Source organism: Leptinotarsa decemlineata, unplaced genomic scaffold (genome assembly GCF_025532065.1).
Source record: "Leptinotarsa decemlineata unplaced genomic scaffold, Ldec_3_MD MMD2_tig00004307_RagTag_RagTag, whole genome shotgun sequence".
NCBI lineage: Eukaryota > Metazoa > Arthropoda > Insecta > Coleoptera > Chrysomelidae > Leptinotarsa > Leptinotarsa decemlineata.
The window spans coordinates 7,024,831-7,050,657 of NW_027412606.1; the positions used below are offsets into that span (position 1 = coordinate 7,024,831).

At 35.4% G+C, this 25,827-nt stretch overlaps 1 protein-coding gene across 1 annotated transcript in view; it reads right to left on the reverse strand.

Moving 5' to 3' along the window:
* Positions 1 to 2,216: 2,216 nt before the first annotated feature.
* The window catches only part of LOC111511823 (choline transporter-like protein 1), a 74,470-nt gene continuing 50,859 nt past the window's right edge, over positions 2,217 to 25,827 (reverse strand). The window contains exons 7-14 of the mRNA XM_074178881.1: positions 25,083 to 25,146; positions 24,924 to 25,032; positions 24,623 to 24,863; positions 19,762 to 19,994; positions 17,686 to 17,942; positions 13,141 to 13,307; positions 10,048 to 10,140; positions 2,217 to 3,277 (exon numbers count right to left, since the gene is read on the reverse strand). Coding sequence (XP_074034982.1) covers positions 3,059 to 3,277; positions 10,048 to 10,140; positions 13,141 to 13,307; positions 17,686 to 17,942; positions 19,762 to 19,994; positions 24,623 to 24,863; positions 24,924 to 25,032; positions 25,083 to 25,146 — 1,383 coding nt within the window. The 3' untranslated portion in view covers positions 2,217 to 3,058. The remainder of the gene's footprint in view (positions 3,278 to 10,047; positions 10,141 to 13,140; positions 13,308 to 17,685; positions 17,943 to 19,761; positions 19,995 to 24,622; positions 24,864 to 24,923; positions 25,033 to 25,082; positions 25,147 to 25,827) is intronic.

Here is a 25,827-nt window from a genome sequence, read left to right on the forward strand (position 1 = left end):
TTTGATTTATAGCCAGTTTTCAAGTATGCCCACTGACTATATGTGTAAATTGGAAGGGAATATTTTCAGGAGAAATTAATTTTTGGGAAAGAAAGTTTTCGGCTTTCTACTTCTTCATCTAATTTCGAGTCCAAACCAATACAAAATTTGTGGTGGTTATCAAATTACTTACTCATTTCCAAAATACTGATTTTACAGGATTTAAAAATTGAATACATAACTGCGTATCCAGTCTCCCTGAATATGAAGGGGATTTTTTACGAAGAAATACAGATTGTTCAAGTTTGAAGAGGAAGGATTTATATTACATTTCATTGGAAAATATATATTTCATACACATTAAACATTGTTTTACAGAGTACAATAAATATACATTACATAATTATAAGATTGTACCAAATAAAAGCAAGTATTATTAAATAGCGGCAAAATTTTATTTCTTTTCAACAAAAAAATTCCCTCGAAGGAAAGGCTGATATCTGTCAGTTTTTTATTAGTCACCGTAATTGAAAAATGGGTAACAATGAATATATAGATGATGAAACAATGGAAAATTTCAAGAATGATGTGAAAACTACATAGACTGTTCAAAAAATTAAGTGAATGTTCAAATTTCGTGGGCTACGTGCTACGTACATTCGATAGGCATTTTTTTTTGTTTTATTCATCAAATAATTGGCATTGAATGGTATAGTGTGCTCAAAAACACTCGACAGTAGCATACGGTGATGGCACTCTGAGTCAGAATAATCTTTACAAGTGGTACAAGATTTTGACAGAAGATCAAGAAGATGTGGACGCCCCAGCACATCAACAAACGATGAGAATGTTGAGAAAGTGAAAAAATTATGGAGATTTGTTGAATCACTACTAAAGAAGTTGCTGAGGATGTCGGCATATCGGTTGGCTCATGCCATGAAATTTTGAGCACGAAGCGTGCGGCAGCGAAGCTCATTCCAAAATTGTTGAATTTTGACCAAAAAAACCGTCGCAAGAGCATCGCTAAGGAATTGTTGAATGACGTCAACGGCGATTCAGATTTACTTGAAATGATCACTACTGGTGACGAATCATAGGTATATGGTTATGATATCGAAAGCGAAGTCCAATCTTTTCAATGGAAAATCCCAGGGGAGAAAAGACCAAAAAAAGCATGACAAGTTCGATAAAATATCAATGTTTCGCTCAATGTTTTCTTCTATTACTGTAAGGTAGTGCATCAGGAGTTCTTGCCACATACTACTATGTATGTGGCAAGGAGCGAAACAAAGAAAACATCCGGTATTGTGGAGAAACAATTCGTAGTTTTCCACAATAATTCACCTGCTCACTTGTCATTGCTTGTTCGTTATTGTTTGATCAAAAACAATAACGTAATCATGCCTCAGCCACCGTATCCACCAGATTTGGTCACCTGCGACTTTTTTCTGTTCCCAAGATTGAAGAGACACATGCATGAACGGCGCTTTGCAATGATTGAGGGGATAGAAAACCGAATCGCTGAGATATCTCAAGGATATAGATAGATAGATTTTTATTTAATCACGTTATGAATATACATTTGTGACAAGTCATAGACAGTTGGTACAAATTAGTGTGCAAATAGAGCAGCATTGAACATAAATTTTGAAAATGATTTACAAAATAGTTAACAAATAAAGAATCGAAATATAGAAAAGAAAAAGATTCTTACACTAGTAATATGAAAAATTAAGGCTATTTAGTCTGAATATGTATTTTGCATGAAATCATGTACAGAATAAAAACAATTTCATATAAGGTACTCTTTGATTTTACTTTTGAACAAATTAAAATTCAATTCAGTCACATTATATGGAAGTTTGTTAAATAATTTAACGTCCAGATGATTTCGTAATTACATTTCATGTCTAAATCTTGGCTGTCTGAGTTGTCCCGCATTTCTAGTCTCATAATTATGACGATCTGAGTGTTGGGGAGTAGTATTTTGTTTTTATGTATTTCCAACAGTGAGTAAACAATCAACATACAGGGCAAAGACATTATTCCCAACTTTCTGAATAGTGGTTGACAGTGTGCGTCGAATGGAGCTCCAGCTATAATTCTGATGGCTTTTTTCTGCATGAGGAAAGTTCTGATCGCGTAAGTAGATCTACCCCAAAGGAGTATGCCATATGAAAAGTGACAGCAAAAAAGGGAATGATACGAAATGAGAAGTGCTTTATGGCTCAATGCTATTTTCAACTGGCGAAGTAGAAACAACTCTGTCGAGAGTTTTTTACAGAGATGGTCAATATGTTATTCCTATCGAAGCGACTCATCTATAAGCATATCTAACAATTTAACTTGAGCTTTGATCGTTATCCTGGTATCAGAAGATATAGTTATTTTCTGAGTTTTTTTCCTGTTAAGTTTCAATTATTTGGATGTAAACCAGTATTCTGCTTTGTCTTCGGTTTCTTTGGTATTTACAAGTAAATTTGAGATATTTGAATTTGATTTTAACATTATGGTGTCGTCGGCAAAACAGATTACTGTACTGGGTAAAAGGTAAAAGAGTATGTCATTTATATAGATTATAAAAAGGGATGGACCCAAGATGAATCCCTTAGGTATTCCATTATTCATAGACCTTTCATCTAATAAATTACCATTCACATATACTGCCTGCTTTCTAGATGAGAGACTGGAAGAATTGATCCTCTGATACCATAAAATTCAAGTTTCTGTAGTTATAAATGATGGTTTACACCAGCGCCAGCACAAGTGTATTATATCTGAAGGGGCCTACTTTGAGAGGGACAAAGTAGAAATTGATGAAGAAATCATTAATTTTTGAAAAAAATGAAAAATCACCTTATTTTTTGAACAGACAGCGTATATTTTCATTCACTGAGAAATAGTGACTGCTAAAAAATTTCCAACTGAATATTTACGAGCCTTTATGAGAACATTCTTTATGTGAAAAAACTCAGTGTAGTAACCATTTAGGTACTCCCAAAAAGCTGGAGCTGAAAATTTCAATAATTGTATTCAGGGCTGAACACCTGATAAGCTGGGTAAATTCTTGTTCATTCACCTATTGAACAGAAATTATATTATCAATACCTCCACTAATCGTATTGACATTTTCGCTCCTCTCATTTGCCGACCTGTCTCTCAATTCTTGAATTTTCAGTGCCTTCTTAGAATTCTCTACGAATTCCATCAAACCTCTCGACATGAAATATGGTTGGGAGATTCCATCGTTCATTTCGCAGTCTTCACAGAAACAAATAAAGATAGTATCTATGGCCATCTGAAACAAATCATTTTTGATACGACAATTCGCAATGGTTGTTGAATAAAGTTTTAATTGTTCCAATGTTCATGTTCAATTTCACAATCATATACAGGGTGTCCCTGGACTTCCTCTTTTCCTCTCGGGAATGTATAGATGGGGTCAAAATATCACCAGTACTTCATATAACTTTTTTTCCTAAAAGTCTTCGTAACCAAGTTACGGGCCCTCGAAGTTACAAAATGAAAAATGTTTTTCTTTGGTAACTTTTCAAATGAATATTCAAAATCATCCAAATTTTGGTAATTGACTAAACAAATGAATTCCGTCGATGAGCTTTCATGCAGGAGTCAGTTGTTTTACTACAAAGTCAGGAACGGACTACCCCCGATGGTCCACACCCCAAAACTTTGAAATGACAGATATTTTTCAATATTTTTCAACAAAATAAGGTTACTTGGACAATTTTATGAATAAAAGTACTCATGTGGAAAGTCGATCGGAGCAACGAGTCTTGATAAAAATGTAGTTCTACTCGACGACATCAAACCCGCTCGTCCACCATTATTTGAAATGAATAATTATCAAAGCAGAAATAATAATGATAACGTTAATTCAACAACATTTATAACAGGAATAATACAAAGTATGCTAAAATGAAGTCGTAAACAAAAAGTACAGTACCTATATGGAAGTTTAAGTCACAATTGTGATTGTGAAGCAGATATTTTTTCAAAAGAAATATCAAGTTCTGTAGATTCGTGGTGTTTTTAAACTAACAAGCTACTCTACTATGAAATATCGAATTCATTCCATATTTTGTATGTACATAATACGTGTGGAATAATCACGTTTCGTGTTGATCAGTTATCTGAATCTCATGAAACTCAACATTCGAATGTTTCAAATTCTTCTTCACAGCTAAACTGTTGAGGAGTTTCACTGATAATTATAATTTTATGGGAGAAATTCTTTAACACGAATCTAAATTTGGCTGAAAAAACGCACATCGGAAAAAATATTTACTATACTAATAAAAAGCAAACGAATGAACTACAAAAACGGCTGCACATGATCAGGTGAAAAATATCCAGGGAATAATTATGTTCCATTTCTTTCACAGATGTTGACAAAAAAACATTTTAGAAAGTTTTGATAAAATATGAGAAACTGGATTGCGATTTTGTTTTGTTGAGTGGTGCGTTGTCATATGACTATCATTGTATTGTCAATATTCTATAGGATATTTTGAATTTTTTTGATATTGCCGAACAGTTTACATTCAATGAATATGCAGATATGCATGTATTTTATGGACGAGCATTTTGTAATGCTGCAGAAGCTCGTCGCTGTATTCCGAGCATTTTCCCAATCGAACGGTACCGTCAAGAGAAACATTCGAGCGTGTCGATCGCAGCTTGAGGGAGACAGGTATGTAATAATTGATAATTAATTTGAGCACGTTGTTTAATTTCGATATTATTGTAGGTACAGTTTTGCCAAAACGAGGTGGTGAGGGCGCTCCTAGGACTGTACGTACCGTTGTATTGGAGGAAAATATTTTGGAAGCCGTCGCTGATGATCCTTCAATGAGCATCAGAAATCTATCAGAACAGTTCCATACATCCAAGTCCACTATTCATAGAATAATTAGGGAACAACTGCTCCACCCATTTCACATCCAGAAGGTACATGCCATGACACCTCAAGATTTTCCAGCACGACTGGAATATGCCAATTGGTTCATGGATAGGCAAAGAGAGGATATGACTTTTATTAATCGAGTTTTATTCACTGATGAAGCAGGTTTCAGTAGAGATGGAGTTATCAACTCTCATAATCTCCATATATGGGCCGAAGAAAATCCCCATGGGATATTGCAAACCAAACACCAACGGAAATTCAACGTGAATGTTTGGGCTGGTATCATAGGAAATCATCTTATAGGACCATTCGTTCTACAGGACCGATTGAATGGAGAACGTTATTTGGAGTTCATTCAGAACGATTTGAATGGACTTTTGGAACATGTTCCATTGCAAACCCGAAGAGATATGTGGTTTATGCATGATGGCGCTCCTCCTCATTTTAGTTTGATTGTGCGTGACCATCTGAACCATATTTTCCACAATAGATGGATTGGTAGAGGTGGGCCATATTCATGGCCATCGCGGTCTCCGGATTTAAATCCATTGGATTTCTTTCTGTGGGGGCATCTAAAAAGCCTTGTTTACGCTACACCTATTCACACAAGAGATGCATTGTTGAATAGAATAACATTACATTGTGAAGCCATACGAAACGACCCTGGAATGCTATTTCAAGTACAGAGAGGGTGTCTTCGCAGACTAAGAAAATGTATAGAGAGAGAAGGTGGTCATATCGAGCAGTTTCTGTAGCGGATTTTTCATTTCTGTTTGCTCTTGAGGCTCTTGAGTTTCGTTAGTTAAACGTGTTTGCATTATAAAAATTCGTTATGAACATTTTACCTATCATTTCCATTTTCCTTAAAAACTAATATTTTCGAATAATGGTAGACATCTCAGGATAAATGTTGTTGAATTAACGTTATCATTATTATTTCTGCTTTGATAATTATTCATTTCAAATAATGGTGGACGAGCGGGTTTGATGTCGTCGAGTGAAACTACATTTTTATCAAGACTCGTTGCTCCGATCAACTTTCCACACGAGTACTTTTATTCATAAAATTGTCCAAGTAACCTTAATTTGTTGAAAAATATTGAAAAATATCTGTCATTTCAAAGTTTTGGGGTGTGGACCATCGGGGGTAGTCCGTTCCTGACTTTGTAGCAAAACAACTGACTCCTGCATGAAAGCTCATCGAAGGAATTCATTTGTTTAGTCAATTACCAAAATTTGGATGATTTTGAATATTCACTTGAAAAGTTATCAAAGAAAAACATTTTTCATTCTTCGAGGGCCCGTTACTTGGTAACGAAGGATTTTAGGAAAAAAAGTTATATGAAGTACTGGTGATATTTTGACCCCATCTATACATTCCCGAGAGGAAAAGAGGAAGTCCAGGGACACCCTGTATAGGGTATTCCATATTCGATGGTCTATTAGACGTATCTAGAGAACAAAAAAAACGGTCAGAGATAGGTATAGGACATAGTCGATCGAAATTGTACACATTAGTTAGCTGAATTCGAAAATTGAATAATATACGGGTGTTACATTTGAAAAAAATTACTTGTGGTCGTTTTTCAAAGATACAAATTGAGTCATATTTTTCAAACACTCTGTATAAAAAAATATTTGAGTTTCGTTCTGAAATAATGACCACCATATCTTATCTCAATGTTGCCAGAATTTGAGTTCGAAGTATCAGTTAATTCATGCGATATCAAATATTAAAAATACCATGTTTTTGACAAAAAAAATTACAAAATGATTATTTTTTTAAAAACGGTGAGAGATAAGTATAGAATATGATTCACAAAAGTAACTTGGATTTTGATGCAGAATTCAAAAATGATATAATATATATATATAGTGTTCCATTTGAAATTTCCGAATTGATGTCTGTTACATGTAGATGTGGCAACAACGCTGAAATGAAATGATTTTCAAACGATAGGTCACAGCCATCTATATCGATGACCAAAATTTGACACTCTCATCTTTTTTTGTTCCCTAGCTACGTCTAATAGACCACCATCGAATATGGAATACCCCCTGTATATCTGCACACAAAATAACTGATCTGTTATACTATTTTTTATGTCCAGCCATATGTGATAGCCATATGTAATGATTTCAATAATAAACAAATGGAGTAGTGTTCAAAAAACGATCGGACACAACGACTACGCATTTTTGTCCATAAGAACATTATATACAGGGTATGTCATGAATCAGTGGGCAATAACGACTTTCTCATTTTCAAACAACACAACCTAGGTTGTTTTAAAAGTTTTGTTCGTTATCATGAGTCTACTTGAAACTGTAATACCTCAGTGACTACTCATTCAATTTCCCGTGGGTTGGGCTTATATGTGGCCTTACGGACGGGATCGCTGGACTCCTGGTCAGTGGCAGAAATAAGTAGGGTGAGGGGAACTAAAACTCCCCAAAAGCCTTTCCGAAACATACCACCGTCGACCAGCCTACCCAAGCTAAGATGTAAGGAATCGTGCCGACAGCTGAATGACCGCAGGGTGATATGCGGTTACGGACGATTCCCTTGGGAAACCGGGCGAAATCTCATTGTAATCAGCCTTCCTCACTGGTAGCAGGGGAACCCACGATGCAAAATGGGGATTTACTCGAGCGTCATTGAGGCATATTAGGTTGCAAAGCTTAGATGATAAGAAAAAAAAATGTTATATAATATATACCTTTTCATCGGTGGGGGAAGCGGCTTAAGATTTTTAAATATGTAAAAAAATACTGTTGCATAGACATAATCGAGCGCGTCAGATATTGATAGCATCAATGTCTACGTATTTTTAATAATGTTGGTATGTTAATCTGATCGTTTGCATGATGTGGGTGGTTCGATCTGACGCAAACTCGCGGCCATTATTATAATGTGCAAAAAAAATTCGACATTTTGAAATACTCAATATGGTTCATCCTTATGTTTTTAAAGTGCTTCTTCATAATCTGACGATTATCTAGAGGGATTCGCTTAATCTGACAAAAACAATGTTTTTTTAACATTTTTTTGATTCATTGAACACAATTAATTGAAAAGCTCAGGAAATAGCATGCAAATAAATAAATGTACGTTTTTTAAGTGTAATACTTGTATTCATAGAAAATAATAAAAAAAATGCTGAAAAAAATTAATTTTTTTATAATCAATTGATGAATTAATGAAGAGAAGGGAAATGAAACTTTCTAGGTGTTTTACCACTTTTATTTGTAACTAACGTTACCGCAGTTTCGTCCTATAAGGACGAAACTTATATATTATATAAGAAACAATTATTCATAAAACAATTATCATAATTTTCATCAAAGATTATGTTTTCAGGAAAAAAATTCTCATAAACAACGTATTAGTTCATAACAATTTTCTGAACTATAGCAGATATAACATTTAAAAAATCATTTTCATGTAGTTTCTGATCATAAAAAAACGGATCGATAGTGATATTAAAAAATAAGTTTCAATAATCAATCAATAATCAATGAAGCTTCTTCATTTCAAACCTGAGTAAATTGTTGACAATAATTTGAAAAATAATAATTTTTTCATTCTCCAATAGGAATATTTTCTGAGATTTTTCGGAAATAGCTTCAAAAAAAGAAAAAATCTCAGATTTGTTATTTACCAATTATCGCACTTGAAATGTTCCTGTTTGAGTAGAAAAAAAATGGTAATTAACTAATACATAATTAACTGGAAAATCACGATAAAGATTGTTTGACCACGGAGTATTGTTCATTCATTTATCCAGTAGGTGCCTGAATTTTTCCAATTCTACTGAACTGAAAACTTCAAATCCTCAACGCTTCTTCCTGTGGCTAGATATCTCAGAGTTGAAGCCAATCTTTTATCAACTGGTAAACTGTTCCGCTTAACCGTATTTTTTAGAATTGGCTGGACCAATAATTTGTTAAAAGTGTCTTCGTTCTTACGAAAATCATTTTTATAATCACTCACTTCCTTCGTATCATTTATTTCCTTCAGTAACACTAAATCTGAATAATTTCCGCGTTTTTCAACCATTCCTTCATTCAGTAACGACGTTTAACAAAACGGTTCGTAGTCAATGTAATAATTTTAGGAAAGAAAGTTTTTGGCTTTCTACTGCTCCATCTTGATACAAAAAAAAGGATGAGGTAATCTTCCAAAGAAAGGAAAATAAATAACTCTATACATGGATGTGTCGATCATGCAAAGAAGTAACTTTCAGACACAAACTGAAAGAAAGTCCTCCTGAAACAGCTACTTTCATATAAACATTGAATTACACGAAAGAAAAAAATCCTTTCGAAACAAATACTTCTATATGAACACTGAATTATATAGAAGATACTTTTCTCTGATTGTATTTCAAACATTCGTTGTGGAATAAAAATCAGATATCATTCACATGAGTTCTACTTTAAATGAATGGTAACAAATTGAACTTACATGGAACACTGCCATCCTCACTGGTATACATCGAATGTTTGAAATATAAACTGAGTAGAGAAAAGTATCTTTTGTATAATTCAGTGTTCATATAGAAGTATTTGTTTCGAAAGAATTTTTTTCTTTCGTGTAATTCAATGTTTATATGAAAGTAGCTGTTTCAGGAGGACTTTCTTTCAGTTTGTGTCTGAAAGTTACTTCTTTGCATGATCTACAAATCCATGTATAGAGTTGTTTATTTTCAAATTGACTACTTCCTTCCTTTCTTTGGAAGATTTCCTCATCCTTTTTTTGTATCAAGATGGAGTAGTAGAAATACAAAAACTTTCTTTCCCAAAAATTAATCACTCCTTAAAATATAACCCCTTCAATTCTAATAATTTTAATTGTTCACTGTTTATGCTATTACTTAACGACCAAATTACACAGAAAACGTTACCATCAATTTGTCTCATTTAATTTCCCAGCTTCAAAAATGATTGCTACTCGCGTTTCTACAATGTTGGGTGGTTATCACATCAGTGTTAATTTGAATTGATAAAAAGAATTTTCAACGAACCCATAGTGCTCTCCTGCCAAAAGCTGCCGTTCGCAAATAGATGTGCAACAGATTATTGAATTGTCAATAAGTTACTGCTGCAATATAATTGTTTTATATTATTGTATACACACTAACCTCATACACAGTCATGAAACAGTGCGCTACAAAATAGGCAAACAGTCCAGATAGCGCTATAGGAACCCACATGTGCTGTAGTCCATCCTTGAACTGAAAATTAGAATTTGTAAGGAGAAAAATACTTGACATTTCGTGAAAATGAAAAGTTGATACACAACAAAACTTCTGCACATAGCTCTATGTTATTTAACTATTATATAGTGTGTAAGAGCCAAATGGAATAAATTCATTATTTCAGTTACAGTGCATATTTTAACAGAATCCCGAAAATCGTCAAATTTAAATCAAAATTCGACATACTTCAACGGGAAAATGCCACCCCTACCTTCAACCCCTGTAGAATAACAGGTAAAACCCTCAATTTTTTACATGGGTATTATAGGCTTGTGAAATATGAATTTCACTAGTTTGGACTTCCATTGTCTACTATATAAAATGATTTGAAATCCCTGAAACAACTAAAAAAGAAGAATTGAAAATGAATAGCTGAAAATAACAATTATATTAACGAAAATAAACCTGAAATGAAATAATAGTGAAATAAAATACAAGTAAAATTAGAACAATTGAATGAATAAAAATAAAGAAATGAAAAAAGAAAATAAAAAGTGGAGAGATTCCAAGTCACGTTAGTTCACGACGTTTCGATTGTTAGTATCTACAATCGTCTTCGGGTGATGACTGGACTGATTCCTCCGAGAGATGACTATTTATAGGTCGTTCGAGTACTTTCACTCATCCCCGCTTTCCATTTTCCGCTTCACTGGTTCCGTGGGAGATGACCGTTTTGGCGGGAGTTGGCCATTTTTCGCTTGATGATGGGTTTCCATATGTTGCGTATTTCTACGCTGGCTTGGCTGAATACGTTGTTGGACAACATGTATGCGGCTTCCTTGAATTTTCTCCTAAACCAATGTTCCTCTCTGTGCAAGATCTCAGCTTGGGACCACTCGATGTTGTTTTGATGGGTCCAAACATGGTCTGCTATTCCTGATTTGCTGGTTTCCCCTCGCTGTGTGTGTTTCTTATAGTCGGCAATGCGAACATTCAATGGCCTCTTAGTTTCACCAATATAGGATTTTCCGCACTCACAGGGTATCCGGTAAATGGAATTCTTGGAATCGCAGACCGCATTTGGTGGCCTGGTTTTCGTGAGACCGCTACGGATAGTGTTACCGGATCTGAAGCAGGTTCTGATGTTGTACTTGGAACCAATTCTACTTATCCTCTCCGATAATCCTCTGATGTAGGAAAGTGCAAGCTCTGGTTGTGATGGTTTCTCTTCCTTGCGAGGCTCCTGCTGTCTTCTAGCCAAAGTCTCTTCTACCATCGCTTTGGAGTAGCCATTCCGTTGAAGAGAAAGAGAGAACGAATCTACCTATAGAAGTTATCATGGAATTACTAGGATGCTGTGTACGAAACTGTTATTTCCAACTGAAGGACGAATTCTTTACACAAGATGAGGGACTGCCAATGGGATCGCCACTTTCACCAGTCATAGCCAACATATATATGGAGTGGTTTGAAACTCTGGCCATTGAAGAAGCCCACAAGAAACCTCGAGTCTGGTTGAGATATGTTGACGACATCTTCATAATATGGAACCATGAGAATACTGAACTAGACGCCTTCCTGAAACACATCAACAGCGTGAGACCTTTCATCAATTTCACAATGGAGAAGGAAATCCACAACGAATTGCCATTCTTAGACGTTTTGGTGAAGACGACCGACACTAAGTGGGAAACATCTGTATACCGAAAACCCACTCTTACGGGACAGTATCTGAACCACGAATCCAACCACCATCAATCGACTAAAAGAGGAATCATCAAGACTCTATTAGACCGTGCTTTTGGGCTCTGTAATACGAAGGAAGGTCTCGAGAAGGAACTAGACATCATCAAAAATGATCTTCAACGGAATGGCTACTCCAAAGCGATGGTAGAAGAGACTTTGGCTAAAAGACAGCAGGAGCCTCGCAAGGAAGAGAAGCCGTCACAACCGGTGCCTGCACTTTTCAACATCAGAGGATTATCGGAGAGGATAAGAAGACTTAGTTCCAAGTACAACATCAGAACCTGCTTCAGATCCGGTAACACTATCCGTAGCAGCCTCACGAAAACCAGGCCACCAAACGCGGACTGCGATTCCAAGAATTGCATTTACCGGATACCCTGTGAGTGCGGAAAATCCTATATTGGTGAAACTAAGAGGCCACTGAATGTTCGCATTGCCGAGCACAAGAAACACACACAGCGAGGGGAAACCAGCAAATCAGGAATAGCAGACCATGTTTGGACCCATCAACATAACATCGAGTGGTCCCAAGCTGAGATCTTACACAAAGAGGAACATTGGTTTATCAAGGAAGCCGCATACATGTTGTCCAAAATGGAAAGCGGGGATAAGTGAAAGTACTCGAACGACTAGGGAAGCGAGGATCAATTGAATTTATTTTTATGGGGATATGTGGAGAACATTGTGTACAAAACTAAACATTCAGATTTGAATGACTTAAAAAACGAATAACACTTGCGATTAGGTCGGTCACGCCTGATATGTTGAATAATGTTACAAGACGGTTTCATTTGAGATTAGGCTATTGCCAAGACGTTCGCGGTGAAAATTTTGAACATCTACGTCGTTAACATCCATAGTTATTATTCGTAATCTACATTTCATAACGTTTTGCAATTCATTTTAGTTTTTGAGTGTATTTTATCGAATTTCGGTAACCACATGATTATTAATTGTTGCAATAAACTTGAAAGCGATAACATTTTTGAATAAAGAATGAAGATACCTTTCAAACGATATATCACAAGTCTAAACTTCCCATTTGAAGAATTGGGGGTTGTGCCTGTCATTCGAAGGGGGTTGAAGGTAGGGGTGACATTTTCACATTGAAGAATGTCAAATTATAATTGACATTTGAAGTGTTTCGGGATTTTAAAAAAATATGTACAGTAAGCGAAATAATGAATTTATTCCATTTGGCTTTTACACACTGTATAGGGTATTTCAGTAAGTTCATACAATATCAATGGTGAGTGGGTATTGACAAAAAAGTCAGTAAATACTACGTACCTGTAATATTTGAATTCCAACTATGACTGTAGCTATTACAACTAGAACTTTTCCCAGAAATAAAACAAAATCACCAACTGAATTAATGGCTGCAACTCTCAAAACATTCGAAGAAAGCAGCTTGAATGCTTGTTTTCCTGCTTCACAGAATGAATACCCGTGCATTGCTGAAAAACATATACAGTATGAACCACTTAAAAACATATTTTCAGGATTTTTGGAAAGGGATATGCCATAAGCTAATGAAAGTTGTAATTTACCCTGCTACAATATTAGTCTCTAATCTCCAACAAAAATTCATCATAATTAAATGAAAACCCATAATTATTTTTTGCAGAAACGCATATAACCCAACAATTTGATGCCAAAGAATTTCATATCATGGAATATGAATCAGAGTGATCGTGTATCAATATTAGTCAAAGAAGAAATCGAATACAAATTTCATGGGTCTTGATATCGGTAGATATTAATAAAATGATTCAGAAATTCTCACATATAGTCAGTGGGCATACTTGAAGACTGGCTATAAATCAAATCATCTAAAGGAACAATTCGTTCAGGCCAGTCTCAACTCCCTACACTGTACGTTGATGGACTGACGCCTATTAGGAAACAGCTACTCTTCTGGCTGATACCACGAAGGGTACGAAGGGATTACGATGTCAAACCTGTTATTTGTTGTCTGCTTCAGCCTAGTTCAGCCTATTCTGAAGGAATTCGGAAAGGAATTATCGGAAATCATCGACTTTATGTTGATGATAGACACTACCCTGCACTGGGGAGTGGCCAAACAGCCCGAAACCGGTCTGCGTTTTCCGATAATTTAAAATCTATTGCTGCAGTTGTATCGCCAACAGTTAACTTCAGTTAAGAATTCTGCACTGACACCTGTCGGATATAATTCAACGCCCTTCGTGGTATTAGTCAGGGGAAAAGTTGTCTCCTGATAGGTGTCAGTCCATTAACCTACAATGTAGGGAATTGATACTGGCGTGAATGAACGAATTGTTTTTTTAGATGATTTGATTCAGGTAAATCAAATGAAACGTTTGCAATGATATGTGACCATTATGTAAGATATTTAAAAAATAATTATAATAGTAACACATACGTGGTATTTGATGGGTATAAAAAAGATAGTATCAAATCAGCCGAACGGAATCGTCGCGCATTAAAAAATAAATAAGCAGATATTGAATTTGATGAACATATGCCTTTAAAAATTGCTCAAGATAAATTTTTGAGAAATAGTAAAAATAAAATTCGCTTGATAGAAATGTTGAGAATTAAATTAGCTGACAACAATATTTTTACATGCCAAGCGGAAAGCGATGCTGACAAATTAATTGTTGAGACGGCAATCAATTTGAAATCAAAAGATATGTTGTTATAGTTTCAGAAGATATCGATGTCTTAGTGATATTAACAGCATCCCGAGGCAAAGTTCAACAGAAGATATTTTCATCGAAATGTTTAGAAAAATCATTACCAAATTGTAAAGAACATATTCCTTTTTTACATGCCTTTACGGTTGTGACTCTACTTCTGCGTTTTTCAATAAAGGAAAAATTAAGTTTGCCAAAAATTTTGAGAAACGGATTGATTTACACGACTCAGTAAAAGTATTTAAAAATATCAATGAAGACCTCAATAATATATTGCAAGCAGGTGTAGCATGTATTTTGAGTTTATATGGCGCTTCGTCTAAAACTCATGATTTAAATACATTGAGGTTCAATTCTTTCATAAAAGCAACAGCCAAAAATACGAGTGTTTTGTCATCACTGCCTCCAACAACTGATGCAGCGTTTGAGCACCTTAAAAGAGTGTACCTACAAATTCAGATATGGCTAGGAAATGACGTAGTTATTGAAAATTGGGGATGGAAGTATTCCAATAACATGTACATCCCAATAACAATGAATCAATTACCTGCTCCGTGTGGATGCAGAAAAAGTGGTTTATACTGCAGTGTAGCATGTTTACAGTGCAGCGGAAATAGTTGTTCCATACAGATAGATGAAGTAGAAGAAAATATTTGATGTAGACAACAATGTAATATATTTAAATAAACAGATTTTGTACTAATAATTGTTTTTTCTTTTCATTAGTCGTAATTAAATACCTAATATTTTAAATGTACACAATAAAGTACGTTTCATTTATAATTAAACTGGGCGAGAAATTCCATTGTACATAGCAGCTGTCGCTCCGCTCTCCCCTCCACGTTTTTCTACCTGTTCGAGATCCCTACTGCTATTTTCATACACAGGTATCTTTAAAAAATGTTCCTATATGTCTACTCAGATTCAACATATAAATAAAAAAAATTACTGTTTAAAGTGAAAATATATGGTCAAACATTAATTTTTTATAATAATTTGTTCAAACAATGAAAAAATGGAGTGCACAGAAAAATGTTGGGTAAACATTGCAATTTATAGTTTAAAAAACAATATCCCACATCGATCATATTAATTCATTCACTATAACTCTAGTCCGAGGTTTTATGGTTTTGAATGCTCCAGGCACTCCACTATTATCAGTGAGAATGAATTTCCTTTCTCAACCAATGATTTTTTTCTGGAAATATTGAGACATTTCAAAATATCATGACTACATTTGAATTATAGACTATCAAGATTCAGAATATATTGTCGAAAAATCATATTGTCAGAAATCAGTTCATGGAGAAATGAATATTGAAAATTTTATATTTGTCTGTGGTGATCAATTGTTATATATGATAAATAAAATTTCCATTGATAATATTTCACAAATATTCTTATGGCTTGGTTCGGTATGGTGAAAGTGACACTTCAAAAACCTGCACCAATTCCCCTCAAAAATTCAAATAATCTTCGTAATATAATGATGAAAAGAAAATTGAAAACTTTCTATGTCTTTAACCACTTTTATTTGTATCTAACGTTACTGCAGTTTCGTCCTATAAAGACATTTTCAAACTTATACATTAATGTATCAATGTCCTTACAGGATTACCACGTAGTAACGGCTACATCCATCAATTTACTTTATAATATAACTCAATATTCTGATAATAGTAGAGTTTCAATAATTTGTCTAGGTTTTCAACTTATAAATTTCGTCTGACTGACCAGCGTGAGAGTTTTTATTCAATGCATTCAAACCTGAATATACTTTTTTTACCATCATGAAAGTTAGGTTTTTGACTTTTCAATGTTTTTTCACGTATCGAAGAATAATATCCAAAGACAAGATTTTCATGATGGAAATTTTGAATGTAGACAACTCGCCTTGGCCCAAGTTTACGAATAATTTGAAGAAAGCTGTTAACGCCAAAAACCTCGCTGGTCGTACGCCTATGGCACTTTATACCTGACATGTAACCCGACCCTTCAAGGATCACAGCCACCAGTGAGAAAGGAAGAAAAACAGTCAGTGTGTTGTGTCGCATGATATGAAAAACAGTTAAAACTCGATTTGTCTATTAGATGTATTATCCAAAAATCTTGTACTAATTTAATTATACGTTTCTATGAAAACCACACCATCTACAGTCCACTTACTACACAACAAAAGCAGAAAGTTACAGTTTGGATTAGCTAATAAACAAACCCACAAGTAAATATACAGTTTGCTAGATTACTCGATGTCTTTCTTATTTCCCAGAGGTACCAAACCAAGAATATAAATTTATATCATTGGTGACCTTTTTGAGGATGACTCTAATATTTTAGAGTACCGAAGTTAGAATAGGTACTTGATTCAAGAATAATTTTATTTTCTTTTCTTATCGACCTTTTTTGGGTAATTGTTACCTTCCACAATCTGAAAAATATAAAAATTATAATGGAGAACTTTATACAAGTGTAGATGTGCAAACTTTTTAGTTTTTGGCAACAAACTGATATCGGAGAGTACTTTGTATTACATCGAATGTTTCAGTTGTCAATCAACAACATTGACATAATTTCATATTTCAAAACTTCTTTGACATCTGTCGAAGAAGTAAAGGAATAAGCTATCAAAAAAGGAATAACTGCGAATATATTCGAATTTTTTATCCATTTCTGAAGACGGAGGCAGATTTTGGCATCCGAAACGTAAAAGATAAGTATTATTTCTTCATAATTTTTTTGATAGGCAAAATTGTTTAGTACGACAAGTTACTGATAAATAGAAGATTTTTCTTTGTGAAAAATACTTCGATTTTTACGCAGTAACTTATCGGGGTAAACTAAAAAGTTTGCCCTTCTACACTTGTATAAAGTTCTCCTTTATAATTTTTATATTTTTCAGATTGTGGAAGGTAACAATTACCCAAAAAAAGTCGATAAAAAACTGATTTTTTCCTCCATAAAAAAATGACGTTGAAGATTTTATTTTCATTCTATTATGTGGTGCTACAGCACTTTAATTATTATATTCATACTCTTAGAACAGTATTCCGTTGAAATCTGGATATAATAATCAAAAATTGATTCAGGTTGCTCTAATCTAGTTCAATGAAGAAGTCCACAATACCGTTTATTCAAAATTATTGTAATACAAACTCACCAATTTCTATGTACGCATTCCGACTGAGATATTTTAATATTTTCTCGAAACAATATAAGCAGCACTGGCAACATTTCAGAGTATACTCCACACATTTTCCCTCTCTCTTGTTCAGATATTTCTCGATAGCCTTTAGAATAACTCTAATAAACTGTATTAGAGCTATGAGAAATGATCCCAGGGCAACTGACCCTAAATGGAACCTTATCAAATTTTCAGCACTTCGAAGTATAGGAGAACCAAGTCTCGATTTATCCCTGAAAAAAAAAATTAACAGATGTTACGTAATATTTGAGAATGTTTGTTTGAAGGTAGTTGACAATGTTTGGTGATGCATTTCTGACTTCCATTGTCTGTAATCTGTAAAAAAATAAAAAAATATTAGCTGAAAAATAACAATTATATCAAGCAAAAAAACTGAAATTACAATGAAATAAAAATACAAGCAACAACCAAAAACTCCAAAAAAAATTAACTATCAACACGAGATGAAAATTGAAAAATTAAAAGATTCCAAACCAAGTTACTTCACGACGATTCGATTGTTAGTATCCACGATCGACTTCGGGTGATATCTGGTCTTATTTCTCCAAGATCTGATTATTTATAAGTCATTCGAGTGTTTTCTCCTACCCCCTCTTCCCTCTCCCCACTTCATTAGTTTTAGAGGAAGCTGACCCTTTTGGCGGGAGTTGGTCGTGTTCCGCTTGATTAGAGGTTTCCATATGTTGCGTATCTCTACTTAGTTTGGCTAAATGCGTTGTTGGACAACATATATAGGGCTTCTTTGAATTTTCTCCTAAACCAGTGTTTTTCCTTGTGTATGATTTCAGCTTGAGTCCACTTGATGTTATGTTGATGTGTCCAAACGTGCTCTGCTATTCCTGATTTGCTGGTTTCTCCTCACTGTTGGTGTTTCTTATGCTCGGCAATGCGAACTTTCAATGGCCTCTTAGTTTCACCGATGTATGATTCTCCGCCTTCGCAGGGTATCTGGTAAATGCAATTCTTGGAATCGCAATCTGCGTTTGGTGGCCTGGTTTTTGTGAGGCTGCTACGGATAGTGTTTCAAGATCTGAAGCAGGTTCTGATGTTATACTTGAACCCAATCCTTCTTATCCTTTTCTACAATGTAGGGCAGTACAAGTACTGGTTGTGGCGGCTTCTCTTTCTTGTGGAGCCGTTGCTGTCTTTTAGCTAAAGCCTGTTCCACCATCACTTTGGAGTAACCATTTCGTTGAGGGTCATTTTTTTTGATGATGCCTAGTTCCTTTTCGAGGCATTCCTTTATATCACAGAGCCCGGAAGCACGGTCTAGTAGAGTCTTGATGATTCCCCTCTTAGTCGATTGATGGTAGTTGGATTCTAGTCGATTGATGGTGGTTGGATTTCTGGTTCAGACACTGTCCCGAGTTAGTTTTCGATACACAGATGTTTCCCATTTCGTGTTGGTCCTCTTCACCAATACGTCTAAAAATGGCAATTCGTTGTGGACTTCCTTCTCCATTGTGAAAGTGATGGATGTTATGTTTTTATTGCGCTAGCGACGTTCTGCTACCGAATTATGTTATTGAAAAGCTAAAGTCTGAACCGCTTACGTTCTACTAAGAAACTGGGCTGCTTAGAGCTTCTAAAACTGTAAAACGGTATCACAAAAAAATTACATGTATATAATTCTTTATTCATTTGATAAGCTGTCTCATTATATGAAAAAATCCAAATCTTTTTTTCATATAAAAATAAAAATAATTACGAATTTTTCCCATGATATAATGAATTTCAATAAATCATGATATAGAGTTCATCAACTACATTTCTGAACAATTTGATTTAATTCATATGTTGTTATTGAGCACATATTTCAAATGTGGCACAAGTTTCATTTCTTATGTTATTATTAGTTTATTTAGAAGTTTGTTTATTATTTCCGATGTATATATTATAAAATGTCAGGAATAAAATTATATTATTATTATATTATAATTTCATAATTTTTTTTCTTTTTCAATCCTTAATAAAGTTCTTGTTATTATTGAATATGAAAAACACTGTTTTATAATGGAATACGTTCTTTACCTTTTGAAATACCAAACGCTAACTGCTCCTGCTATAATCATATGTTGACATCCTATCATGAACTGAGCCATCCAAAGCATCGCAAAAAAATTGTACCACCGGGTAAGTTTCATCCAGTCATCTTTTTCGTAGTAGTAGACACCAGGTCTTTTTTGACTCAATATTCCAGAACTTTCAATCCACACCGAGAAGTAGACCCATAAAAAAATTACTGCTGCCAAACATGAAAATGTCTGCAAAAATATTTCTTTTTGGAAAATCTCACTGAAATGGTTCAAATACCTAAATTGAAAAGATTAGATTTTCGGGAGAAATTATTTTTTGGAAAAGAAAGGCTTCTTCAGTTTGTATCTGAGAGTAATTTTTATGCATGATCAACACATATTTGTATAGAGTTCATTTTGAAATTAATTACTTTTGTCTTTTCTTTGGAAGTAATGCATAATTTTTGTATGGATTTGATGGAGTAAAAAATCATAGAGAAAGTCGTAAACCACCATATCCTCAAATATTAAGAAGGCTTCAACATCTTGAGCGATCATCAATATGGCTTTCGGAAACAAAGATCAACAGGCCACCTTCTATCGTATGTCACCCATATTTGGAATAACGCAATCGAGAAACATGGAGAATCAAGAGCTGTTACGCTTGCTTTTTGTAAGGCTTTTGACCGTGTGTGGCATGAGGATTTGCTGGCCAAACTTCGATGCTATGGCTTGTTGGATCATTTTTGTGTATGGCTCTCCAGCTTTCGGAAAGAACGTTTCTTGCAAGTGCCCGTCCATGGATATCTCTCAAATACTTTCACTATCAACGCTGGTGTTTCCCAGGGATCTATATTGTCTCCAACCCCTCTTTTTATTGTATATCAACGACTTGTGGAAGAAACCACGAATCCAAAGAAATCTTTGCTGACGACAGCACAGTTGTTTTGTCATTCCATTTGGATTCCAGGACATCGGCTGTGGATGCACATCTTTACCGGTAGCAGGAGGTTGCATATCTTACTGAGAATCTGAAAGTGATTTCGAATTGGGGTGCAGGTAACTGAGTTCAATTCAATGTCGCCAAAACTCAGGCATCGGATTTCTTCAAAAAGATGAACGTCTCTTGGCACAATCATGTCGCTGGAATTGCAAAATCCGCATCTCAAAAGCTCGGAACAATGTTCCGAATCAGAAAACTGTACACACCTCAGCAACTTTTGATGCTCAGATCAAGCTCAGATCAGTATTGGAGTATTGTGCTCATGTATGAAGCTCTGCCACCAAACATACCCTGAAGTTGCTGGGTTTCATCCAGAAAAGAGCCATCCGCCTTATTTGGAGACCTTGATAGATTGGAACATCAAAGAAAGGTTGGAGATTTGTCTCTCTTCTACAGATACTTTCACGGGAGGTGTTCAAGTGACTTGGCACATTTGATTCCACAAAGAGCTGTACATATCAGAAATACGCGACGGACTGTGGCTGCTCATCGTTCTTTTGAGGTTCAACTAAGTACACCTCACACATGATTGTTTAAGAACTCTTTCATTTTGATAACTGCTCTCGAGTGGAATGAACTTCCTAAGAACGTTTTTCCAAATGGATGTAATCTCTAGGGATTCAAATCCAATGTGAATCGCAACTTTCGCAGAGGCACCCCTCGAAGAGCGCTTTAATGATTTTCATGTAGTGCTTGTGTTTTGCCAAAAAAAAAGCAAATTCTTGGCTGAAGACTCCAGAGGGCCTGACATTTGAGTGGCAAGATGCTATTGAAATGACAGGATGTGTAGTGAACCTAAAAGGAATACCAGGTATATCCCAAGACGGAACCCAGTACAGACATTGTACAGAGTCTGATACCCTTCCTCACGTCTTGGGATCTTGTCCATTTGGTCAACTTCTGAGAAATACAAAAATCACACCATTCGTCACCTCATAGCCACCACAAAATCTGAAAAATTCTAGTTTTATGAAGAAGTCAACTGCTTAGCTTCCCATGGTAACATTAGAAGAATTGACATTATAGCAATAGACAGAATGAAGGATATTGCATTCATATTGGATCCAACAAAAAGAAATCTATGGACTCACCATCAAATTTTTCAAGGAGAAATATAAAATGTATGGCTAAATAGAAGTCATTGGTCTTTTCATGGCGATCTAACGAGCGGGTGCTGCGTTTAAACGCACTAACACGCTCATTGCACGGAACTCGAAGCTTAGTGTTGACAACAAGCTGATAATTTACAAACAAGTAATCAGATCAGCTATGTTGTACGCTTGTCCCGTATTCTGCAGCCTCAAGAGGACTTCTCTGCGGAGACTCGAGATGATGCAGAATAAGGTGCTCCAGATCTGCACGAACAGTGACAGATACATTTCATTGAACGATCTTTCAGATCTGGCAGGAGTCGAAACCATTACTGAACACATCAGAAGGCTGTCATATAAATTCTTCAAGTTATTTCTGCCGAAAAACCCGCTGACGAGGGACATCACGGAGCTTAGGAGTTATCAGAATTAGCCCCTTAAACATGGGCTGATTTATAAAATGCTAGATATCTTCCCTTTACGGCGCGAATGCGATCGCGCTTGGTTCATGGAAAAGCTGGCTAAGATAAATCACGTATTTTCGTAATATCAGAATTACTCTCAGCTGTTTTTTTCATGAACTTTTTCCAGGGGGCTAGTGATGAACTTGCAACACACATCTACTATATTCAGATATGAGGTACCGAAATCGCAATTTCACGAGAAATCTTGCGTAAGCCTCGGCAGGAAACGGGAAGTCTTAGACTGAGTGTTGAAATGAGGCTCTGTTGGGCAGAGAGCCATCCGGTAATACCAGTGGGGGCGCCTCCCATCGGCCTGTCGTGGGTCTATGAAGCGGCTCTTTATCTTGCGGATGTCTTGGGGCTCAATATTGAAGTATCATCCTGCTGATCTCCTCTCTTCCTTCTCCAATCCTTTTCCCCTCCTCTTAGTAACTTTTTTAGATGGAACTTTGTACAACTTTTTTCAGTCGCTTGTGTTTTCTTCATATCAAGTTTCGTTTTCTAGGAGAAAATCACTTCTAAAAACTATCCATGGTAACATAAAATAAAAAGCAAATCATAAACAATTTCGACCTTGAAGTAAATTTGCGAAATCTCAATCTTCTGATAAAATACACGACTGCAATCGATTGATCATCAATTGTCTGACACGTTCAAAAGTACCCGGAATATTCCTAATGACATTGCAATTGTCAATTATTCGATTCCTCAAGTCATTTATATCTAGTACAGGAGTTTTATAAACAAGAGCCTTCAGATGGCCCCATAAGTAGAAATCTAGAGGATTCATATCAGGACTAGACCTGGCCAATTTTGAGGTCATGCACGTCCAGTCCAGAGATGTCGAGATGCTGACGAGCAAGAACGCTTAACAAAATGGATGAATGATCTCGCAAGAAATCCGTGTAGGATTCACATATTGATCTTGCTGGTATAAAAAAGGGGCGGGCCAATTAGGTAGTCACCAATCATTCCTACCCAAACGTTCAGCAAAAATTGTTGCTGAAAATGGCTTTCTTTAATAACGTCGGTTGGTAGCCAGGCGGTTCGACGTGGGTGCTTTGTTCACTCACTCGAATTGAGTGCTGTGTTGGTCGGTGGTTCAAGCCCTAGTCTGAAAGATCAATTTTCACTTGCTATCGTCCAACCCGTGTTAGAAATCACACGTTAAAAGGTAATACCTCGTTAATCCTTAGCTCGCACAAGTTTCGACTTCTGAGGGTTATCGTTCGTAGGGGTGCGACAGCTGGTAAACGGAAAAAAAGATTTTTTTTAACGTGGGGATTTTCTTCAACCCAAAAATGATCATTGTAAAAGTTCATAATAGCATATCATGAAAAATTTGCTTCGTCCGTGAATGAAATATTTGGTAAAAAATGATTATTGTGTGCCATCGAAAGAATCAACCACTTGCAAAACAATCAATCTTTGGTGAAGATCCCGAGGCAGTAGAACTTGGACCCGCTGTATGTGATAATGGTATAAGAGGTTTTTTTCTAGAACTGTCTATACGGTTTTTGGCCTGACTTCTAGCTTCAGTGCAATCTTCCTAATACTATTTGAAAGATCTTCTTCTATCACATCAAGTATAACTTCTAGTTCAGGCGTTGTTACAGTTTCTGGTCTTCCACCACCTGCACTTTCATTAAAACTCCCAGTTTCACATAATCTTGCATGAAGCGTTCTAAATGTTTTAGTACATCGAATTACTCTGTTAAATGTCCTAGTGAATTCTTCGTGCTTCTTCCGCATTTCCATTTGCTTATCCATAAATAAAGTGCATGTCAGCCATTTGAGCGTTAGTAAAATTATGCATTATGGGATCACTGCTAATTGACAACTCTGACTTTTACTATTATGACAACACTATCACTGTCAGCTGGACTCTAAGTAGGTGTTCGTGATATGTAAAGTGGCTTCAATTTTTTTTCTCGAAACCGAAGCTTGATATGAAGAAAACACAAGCAACGAAAAACTACAAAAAAGTCAGTGGCGTCCTTTTTGTTTCAATATTGTTGGCTGCGGTGCCACTGGACCCAATAATCTCAATCTAGTTGGGGCCTAAATAAGTGCCTTATTACTTCAAATAACTATAGCAAATGTCAAATAAATTGGTGTAAGGATATTCATAATATTTTATAAATACCGGTTTTTAAAACTTCAACACCCTGTATCTCAGAAACGAAGCAACTCCGGACATATGTTCATAGGATTTTTTTCTTAAAACGATCTAACGAAGCACCCTCCTATTGTAATTAGGAAACACCCTGTACATAACAAACATTCAAAATCCACATTTCATGAAATATAAATTCTTACTAGAATAGGTTCCAGCAATAAAAGTGGCATAGCTGCGATAGCTTTTCCAGATTCCTCAAATAACTGTACCACCAGTCTAATTCGATTCCTCATGACAAATATTATGAGACATATTACTAAAGTAACTATTGTAGCAATTATTGCAAACACGAAGTAGGCGCTTATTTTTCTGGAATCCACATCTGGCACTAGTTCTGGAGAAGAATTGGTAAAGGTTTCTTTGGAATTTTTCCACATTATCCTGAAAAATATTCATTTGACTAGATATTTACAAATTTCCGAAAATAAATCGATGACTCACCAAAGTAATATAGATCCTGCTGAACAAACTATTATCACTCCGAACAAAACTATCCACACGACTAGGCCCACTAGATATCTGAATAGTATCAGCAATAAGATGGAAAGACCTGAAAAGGTTTGTTGTAATTCCAATCTACTTTTTAATGTGAAGTTATACCTAGAGATAGAAGAAACAAGTAACACATATCTCTCCAACACAAGTGAAGATCTTCGGATACTTCCTATAATCAATAAAAAAATCGAGCTTTGAAGAAATACATTGAAAATATGAAATATAGACCAACTTCAATACCGTAAATTATATTCTATTCAATAAATGAAGCTAGTTTCATGTTATTCATTACCTAATATTCAGAAGAAAATTCCAATGAGCTATTAGAAACATGTACATTACCCGAATATTGATCACAAAATTGGTGAAGGAATAATAGACAGAAATAAAAGCAAGAAACTTAAAGGTGAGAAATATGGGGATTGAAAAAAGAAGAGCAAAAGAAAGCAAATTAGATTGTGGGGATACTGAAAAAATCAGTTAAAGAAAACAAGTTGACTCCGAATTGCAATTCTATATTTCAAAAAAGTTGAAGATATTTCTTTAGGACTGTCTCTCCGATCGCGACAGAAGACAACTGTGCTTATAACAACCGCCCTCAAAGATGGCACGTGGATTTCGTGGTCCAAAAGGTGTGAGCTATAAATGAATGTACTCTAAAATGAAGTTATGGTAGAATGAATATTGAAGTGACAGATGAGAGGACTGGCGGTCACCTACACCATTAATCAGGCTGGATGTCGACGGATTCGACGAGGTCATCAGTTCTTTAAAATTTATGAACATGTGTATTTGTGTTTAGTTTTATCCAAAGGTCTTCTGAGAAGGATGCGACCAATAAAAAATGAAG